General features: G+C 52.8%; 1 protein-coding gene across 1 annotated transcript in view; it reads right to left on the reverse strand.

Moving 5' to 3' along the window:
- SERPINE3 (serpin peptidase inhibitor, clade E (nexin, plasminogen activator inhibitor type 1), member 3) overlaps positions 1 to 8,418 on the reverse strand; it is a 30,557-nt gene that overhangs the window by 16,871 nt on the left and 5,268 nt on the right. Inside the window, 2 exon segments of the mRNA XM_010835672.1 lie at positions 2,589 to 2,786; positions 4,618 to 4,851. Of these exon segments, the coding sequence (XP_010833974.1) occupies positions 2,589 to 2,786; positions 4,618 to 4,851 (432 nt within the window).

Here is an 8,418-nt window from a genome sequence, read left to right on the forward strand (position 1 = left end):
CGAACCCATGTCTCCTGGATTGAAGCACTGCCTGGGTCAGCGGTAAAGAATCTGCCTGCAACGCAACTCAGGGGACGTGGGTTTGATCCCTGGGTTGGGACGATCCCCTGGAGAACGAAATGGCAATCCACTCCAGTACTCTTGCCTGGAGAATCCCATGGACTGAGGAGCCTGGCGGACTACAGTCCATGGGGTTGCAAAGAGTCTGACTGAAGCGATTTAGCACACACTCATGTAATCAAAGCTCTAAGCCTAGATGTCACATGAAATTTCCCAGCGTCTGAAGCACTGCATATGCATGCGTACGAGCATGCTCAGTTGCTAAGTCACATCTGACTCTTTGTGACCCCATGGATTGCAGCTCACCAGGCTCCTCTGTCCATGATTTTCCAGGCAAGAATACTGGAGTGGGTTGCCATTTCCTCCTCCAGGGCATCTTCCTGACCCAGGGATTGAACCCATGTCTCCTGCTTTGGCAGGCAAGTTCTTTACTACTGAGCCATCTGGGAAGCCCAAAGCATTGCAAAGACCTGAGGAAACAGGAGTTCAGGCTGGATTCGGACTGATAATTTGTACCCTGTGACATAAACAAGTGGGCTTCAGGATGGACAGGTGGGAGCTTGTGAGTGATGGCTGTGACTGGCCAAGGATAAGTCCAGGCCACTGGGCACAGCCTAACTTCAGAAATGTGTGATGGGACAGGTGGAGGTGGCAGCAGACACGAATGGCCAGAAATCGGGAGACCCAGAGAGGGTTTCTGGTGAATGCAGGTGTAGTGGCCAGACCCAGTGACGGGACAGGGCGGGCAAATAATAGGGAGCAATCTAGGTGAGCTGGGTTGACTTGGCAGCCTGTGGCAGCCCCAGTCTCAGGCAGAACTCCAGGCTCCATCCCTTTCCTGGGAGGACAGGGGGGCCTGGGCCTCAGGGTGGACAGACAGCAGAGCCGACTGGCCACTGCAGCAAAATCTTACAATCACTAGGGAAAGACAGGGGCATGGTTCATACACCTTTTTGTATCTGCTCAGTAAATACTTGCTCAGCCTCCATTATGTGCCAGCCACCCTGCGTGGCTGTTCTCCCTAGCCACCCTGCACTGTGCTGGGGAGAACAGGAATATCTCGTAGTCTGCCTGCCAGCATCACCCAGCAGACAGATCAACCAGCATGGGTCACAGCAGCGACAGGGAAGTGTTAGGAGCAAGAATTATTGGGTTGGCCAAAAAGTTTGTTTGAGTTTTTCCATAATAGCTTATGGAAAAATCTGAACGAACTTTTGGGTCAACTCAATGGCTCATTTGGTAAAGAATCCATCTGCAATGCGGAGAAGGCAATGGCACCCCACTCCAGTACTCTCGCCTGGAAAATCCCATGGATGGAGGAGCCTGGTGTGCTGCAGTCCATGGGGTGGCTAAGATTCGGACACGACTGAGCGACTTCACTTTCACTTTTCACTTTCATGCATTGGAGAAGGAAATGGCAACCCACTCCAGTGTTCTTGCCTGGAGAATCCCAGGGACGGGGGAGCCTGCTGGGCTGTCGTCTATGGGGTTGCACAGAGTCGGACACGACTGAAGTGACTTAGCAGCAGCAGCAGCAGCCACCTGCAATGCAGGAGACCTGGGTTTGATTCCTGGGTTGGGAATATCCTCTGGAGATGGGAAAGGCTATCCACTCCAGTATTACGGCCTGGAGAATTCCATGGACTGTACAGTCCGTGGGGGTCACAAAGAGTCGGACACGACTGAGCGACTTTCCCTTTCACTTTTCACTTTCAATACAATCCATTGTAAATGTATGTTTATTCAACAGACGTTCTTCCATTCCCATCTTACTTGACCTCAATGAATAATTATTGGTTGAATAAACTAATGAATAAATGCACTGGGAACTCACAAGGGTCCTGTATAGAGTCAAAGCAGGATGATAGCAAGTGTTCTCAACACCAGAGCTCTTAAACAGTTTTAAGTCTCACTGACTTCTTCTGGAATAAGAACATAATTAGTCCCACAAGCTGGAGAGGGCTGAGCATGCAAACCAGGGTTTGGAGGGGTGACCAGGAGAGGAGATGTGAGGCAGGCAGGGCAGCGGGGCCCTTCCTGCCTGGTCTTGCTGGGCCCCCCACTCTGGAGCGTCCACAGCACACACAATAGTCTGCTGGGAAGGGGAGCTGCAGGTGCACCCCACCACGAGGGAGACGAGTGACTTCCAGCAGGATGGGCAGGCAAAGTGATGAGCACTTCCGGATGGACATGCTCTAGGGAACCTTCTAGACTGGACTCTCCACCAACCGTCATTTCTCAACACCAAACGCTGAGGCAGGTGTTCATCTTGAGGGGGTGACTGCCAGGGGAAGGGGTTTGCCCAAACAGCCACATGACTCCCCGCTTTGCTCCGTGCAGAGGGAAAGGCCAGGCATGAAATCGGGGTTCTCTTCCCCATCGGTTCCCTCACTGTCCTGAGTCTCCACCTCCCTGGCCTTCCCTTACTCCTCGGCGCGCCTGGCACCGCAGAGGGACCTGCAGCGCCACTCAGCCGCATCCTTTTAGAGCGGAGCCCAGCCCTCCCTTCCCGGGCTCCTCCCGCTCACCGTAGTTGACCTCGGCCATTTGGTACATCATGGGAACCTCGAGGGTCAGGCCCTGGGCGCAGGTGAAAGGCAGGAGCTGAGTGTCCGAGGAGAACTGATGCCGCCAGGCGCTCTGGAAGGACACGGTGCTCACCAGCACCAGCTGCGCAGACTCTGCGCCGCCACCGCGCTCCCACGCGGAGCCCACCGGCCCGTCCCCTGCGAGCAGAGAGCAGGGGGCCGCTGAGAGGCTGCCGCCCGTGTGAGGCATCCGCGGAGGGTTGTGGCTTGCTTGTTCGTACTCTTAGCTGTGGAACTGTGGTGCTTGTGAAGAGCTGTGGTTGGAGACCAGGCTTTAATTTTTTATTTTGTTATGTATAGCTTGGGGTGCTACGGGCTGGTTCCAGTTAGTTCTGGCTAGTTCTGGCTGGGATTGTTTCCCAGAAGCAGAAGGCTGCCCTGCTCAGGCAGACCCCTGGGGCGGGGGTCGGGGCGGGGGTGAGACTAAAAAGTGAGACTGGGTGCTGCACAGTGTCACCCCCACCCCCGACTCCCTTTGCCCCAAGTGCTCTAGGGCCTCATCCCTGGCGGAGCCTTTGTTTACATGATGACCTCCAGGGCACGGACTTTAAGTCTCTTGCCTTACCTAAGAGGGGAGCTGGCTGGCCACCTGTCAAGGGGCTGCGTCCTTCCAGCTCTTTATCCCTTTAATAAACACGTCCTTTGTGCTAGGCTCTGTCCTCAAGGCTTCAGCAAACCCTCCTTGACTCCTCCTACCAGTTCTGTTGTTATTCCCAGTTTTAAAGATGGGGCCCCAAGGTTGTCCAAGGTCACATACTTGTGAGCAACAAAGCCACCATCTGCCCACTTGCCCTAGATGGAGACCTTGGCCTTGAACCCAAGGAGCCTAGCCCTGGTCTTTTCAGGGGTACCGTCTCTTTCTTAGAGGACCATTCACCCCTGGGGTTGATAGCAGCTGACCGTGGCCTCGGGCCTCCCAGAAGCGCCACGAGCTGCAGCAGGGAGTTAAACATTTTGAAGTAAACTGAAAGACGTTGCGAAATGTTGGAGCAAACTGCTCGGGGAAACCCCCTTATCAATAAAGATCTGAATGTTCAGTTTGCCTCTGTGCACCTGCCCACATGCTGTTTCTTGATTCATAAAGTGCATCCCTGTTCTGCCTTTTAAACATTGGGTCTTCAGCGCTCTCCCTAGTTCTCTGTAACCTTTGTAATCATCAAGGACGCTGGAGCCGGACTGCCTGGGTTAGGATCCCCTGCTCTCTGGATACAGGGCTGGAGGCCCAATTCTCTGTGCCTCTGTTTCTCCGTTTGTAAAACGGGGACAATGATGGCACTTAGCTCTTAGGATTATGGCGAGGGAAACTGAGCTCGTAACCACAGAGTACTTAGAAGAGTGCTGAAGAAATAAACTGAGCACTCAGTAAGTGTTCGTGACGTTCATCATCTTTGATGGTAATTACAACTGCGTGATATGTGTGCGTGCTCAGTCCTGTCCGACTCCCTGCTACACTCCGGACTGTAGCCTGCCAAAGCAGGTGCTGATTTTCATTAAACCATCCCTAATTGCTGCACATTAAGATAACCCTGGGCTAAACATTATTTACAGTTATTACATACAGTTACTGCCTTAAGTGAAATTCCTAAGAAACCACGTTTTGGGCTCCTACTGCATTTTGCATTGAAGAGGGTTAGTGGTTGATGAGAACAGAGCTCAGTGGAAACACACCTGGGGACGCTGCATGGCCCAAAGTCTGCTGGGCTCCCGAAGAGCACTCTTGTGTGTGTGGGTGTGTGTGTGAGGGGTTGTGTGTCTGTCCCTGGGGGTGGGGTGGGGGTGGGGTAGGGACAGAATATAACCAAAAGTGAGCCCTGTTCACTCGAGGGTCGGGTTTCCCAAGAGGATAAGCCTCTGCTGCAGGTGAGGGCTGCCTGTGTACCCACTGCATGGCTTCTGATGGGTAACAGCTGGGACCTGTCTCCCCAGCCTTCCTCCATTAACCTCATCAAGGTGGATGGTTTTTCCTTACCTGCGGTCTGCCTGGGGCCCCATCCGTTGGCCAGCATGGCAGTGCTGTTGGGCTCCCTGAAGTTGGCTAGCTCCAGGCTGCTGTTTGCCCACCGGGAGACCTGCTCCACAAAGCAGGGGGCGAGTGGCGTCCCCGTCTGCACGTAGAGGGTGCAGGCCAGCTCCAGCTTGGCACCCGGGCTGGTGCTGGGCAGCACAGCATAGACAGTCTGCAGCCATTCTCTGACCTTGGGGTCTGCAAAGAAGATCAGTCAAAATGGTGAGTGTAAGACAGGAGTTACCCCCGGCTCTGCTTGCTGGGTACAGGGGAATGGGACCCCTGCCTCTCTACTCTTAGGTCCCGAGGTTAATCCACCGTAGACAGTCAGTTTGTAAAAGTCATAGCTCAGTTGCCCAGGAGTTAACCTGGATCCAAGAATGAAAAGTCGAGGGGGAAGAAACCATGCTAGATTTGAAAGAAATCAGGCTGTTATTGTTTAGTCTCTAAGTTGTGTCCGCCTCTTTGTGACCATGGACTGTAGCCCACCAGGCTCCTCTGTCCATGGGATTTCAGGCAAGAATACTGGAGTGGGTTGCAATTTCTTTCTCCAGGGGATCTTCCCTACCCAGGAATCAAACCCTCATCTCCTGCATTGACAGGTGGATTCTTTACCACTAAACCACCTGGGAAGCCCAAATCTAGCTGAGATTAAGTCAGATAGAAAAACACTACCAACCTCCCAAAGACTGTGCTTCCTAAACTTCTTGAGCCAGATATCTGCTGCTGCTGCTAAGTCACTTTAGTCATGTCCAACTCTGTGCAGCCCTATGGATGGCAGCCCACCAGGTCCTCTGTCCCTGGGATTCTCTAGGCAAGAACACTGGAGTGGGTTGCCATTTCCTTCTCTGAGCCAGATATGTGGAGCAGTGCAAAAGCAGAGAGACCTGGGTTTCAAGTATGTACGACGCCAGTGGATTTATGGGGAACATCATAGTAGCAGTGCTGGGCAGTGACCAGGGTGTTGAATTGTCGATATCCCTGGTACAGGGCCTCACGTTCATCCCCACGACTAACATCTGAGCAGCGTTTGGATGTAGTCTTTTGTGGAACTCTGCTTTCAACCTGGAAAATCTGGGGGCAAGGTAAGGACTCCTCCCATTCCCCCATCTCTCTGAGCCCCAGCAGACAGCCCATTATTCATGTCAGCGGGAACCTGCGAGAATGTTGAAATATCAGGCATTTGAAAGAGTCCATAGCTTCTACCTTCCTGATGGTGGACTTCTAGTCATTTACAGCTCACGCAGGAGGCCGCTTCCTTCTCTGCATATTCGTGGTGGAATTCTTTTTCAAGCTATTGTTCACAGCTGTGGCTTCTCTTCTTCCCTGGGCATGTGGAGCTACTGCTGAGTCACGACAGGGTGGCATACCCTCCTGACCTGTGCACACAGGGCTTTTCCAGCCTGCAGGACCCCTTTGCAGGCAGGCTGCCTGTGGAACACAGCCCTTCCTTCTCCTTTTCGCCTCCCCTTCACCTTAGGGACAGCCCCCTGGCTGCCCACAAGTCTCCCCTGTGACTCCCAGGCTCTTTGCACCGTCTTTCTGCCCACCCTGCCTCCACCAGCTCTCCCAGGGCACCAGGTGGAATGACCCTCCTACCTGGCTTGGGTTGCCTGTCCATTCTGTGTCCCCTCACAAAGGCCAGGCCAGGAGACAGCAGCAGATGCACCCCCCAACCACCACCCCTAACTTGCCTAAAGTCCTTCTGGGGGCAGCGGCACCCAGAACACACCCCGGGCCGGGGGCCCCAGCCACCAGGCTGCAGGATGCGGTTGTGGGCAGGTTTACTCCACAGAACTTTCACCACCAAAGCCGCGTCTTAGAATCTACTACTGTAAAAACTGGACTCAAGGCATATATAAATACATAGCCTAGCGAATTACAGCCTAACTCAAGTGCTTGTTTTTGTTTTAATGAGAAAAAGCTGTGAATGAAAAAAATAACTCATTGGATTGTCCTTTCCTGAGGAAGATCATACTCATTGAATCACATCCCTGTAGGGTGTAGACTGTCTGCAGGGGTGAATGGAGACATATCTGAGGTCCTTAGTGTCACATGACCTTAGGGGGTGTCACAGAGCTCTCCTCTCTGTCCTCTCACCCTCTCGGCCCAGAAGACCCGCCATCCTTCCAGACAGACACGCCCAAGGCGCGGAGTCAGTGGGCTTATCTCCACTGGAGCCTGGTTTGTCCCTACCATTAGCACATCGGAAGTGGTGTTCTAGATGCTGCTGGAATTAACCTATATTGTCAGAATAAAAAATGCTGAAGGTTGACGAACTCTGCTAAACCCTCTGCAAGCAGGATCACTTTTAATCCTCTCAAAAACCCTGCGAATTAAGTGCAATTATGATCGCATTTATGGATGAGGGAGCGGGGGTTCAAACAGATGAATAAAGTTGCTCAATCAGTTGTCATCTGATTGTTGGGGTGGTACCTCACCATCTCCTGCCCCCTGCCAGGTGAAGGACAGGTGGGCTGGAAACAGTCTGCCCCTCTGCTGGGGAGAACCTCACAGAGCCTCCTGTTTTGCTGAGTTGCCTGTATTTCCTAGTCTGGTCTCTGCTGTGCTTAGTCGCCTAGTCTGACTCCTTGCAACCCCATAGACCATAGCCCACTAGGCTCCTCTGTCCATGGGGATTCTCCAGACAAGAATACTGGAGTGGGTTGCCATGTCCTTCAGTGGAGCAAAAGGAACTGACTTGCACGGTGACAAACTGTACCTCCCCTGCAGCCCTTGAAACTACTGCCTCGATTCCTCTCCCGTCCCGTTCCCCCTCCTACAAAGCCGTCTTTCCTGCTGGAGGAGTTGGGTGGCTGTAACAGCAGGGAGGGGAGGACTGCAGTAGAGCAGGGGTGTACTGGGGAGGGGTGGAGAGTTTGAAGGGAGGGTCCCTGGAATGGCACGGAGTGGCAGGAAAATGCTAGAAGAAATGGTATTTTTCTGAGTCCTGCTGCAGACCAGCCTTTTAACTCATTTGAGAGACCAGCGTGGAAAGAGCCTTCCTCCTCAATATATTAGCTGAACTGAACTTCTTGAATGTGACACTGAATCTAAAGGGGGGCGGTTCTGGATTTTAAAGTTAATGTATATGAAATTCTCAGCTGGCCAGAACCATCTTTGTGGTGCTGATTAAAGAGAGTTAAGTTTAGGACGATGTGCAAAGGGTTTGGTTGGGCTGAGAGAGCAGTGAGGATACGTGCGTGTGTGCTAAGTCACTTCAGTCATGTCCGACTCCTGCAACCCAATACACTGTAGCCCGCCAGGCTCCTCTGTCCATGGGATTCTCCAGGCAAGAATACCGGCATGGGTTGCCATGCCCTCCTCCAGGGGATCTTCCCAACCCAAGGATTGAACCCACATCTCTTTTGTCTCCTGCATTGGCAGGTGGGTTCTGTACCATTCATGCCACCTGGGAAGCCAAGTCTGGTGGAAAACAGTGAAGGCAGGGGGCTTAGATAAATTTGTATGCCTGCTCAGTGGCTGAGAGGGAGGCTAAGGAGTTGAGGAAAGAGCACAGGATTTGGAGTCAGAAAATCTGGAATTGGAATCCTGGCTCTATCACTTGCCTGTTGGGTGAGCTGAGTCTTAGCAAATCATTAACCTCTTGCTGCTGCTGTTGCTGCTGCTGCTAAGTCGCTTCAGTCATGTCTGACTCTGTGTGACCCCATAGACGACAGCCCACCAGGCTCCCCGTCCCTGGGATTCTCCAGGCAAGAACACTGGAGTGGGTTGCCATTTCCTTCTCCAATGCATGAAAGTGAA

This window comes from Bison bison, unplaced genomic scaffold, assembly GCF_000754665.1.
Source record: "Bison bison bison isolate TAMUID 2011002044 unplaced genomic scaffold, Bison_UMD1.0 scf7180017864048, whole genome shotgun sequence".
In the NCBI taxonomy this organism is placed as follows: Eukaryota; Metazoa; Chordata; class Mammalia; order Artiodactyla; family Bovidae; genus Bison; species Bison bison.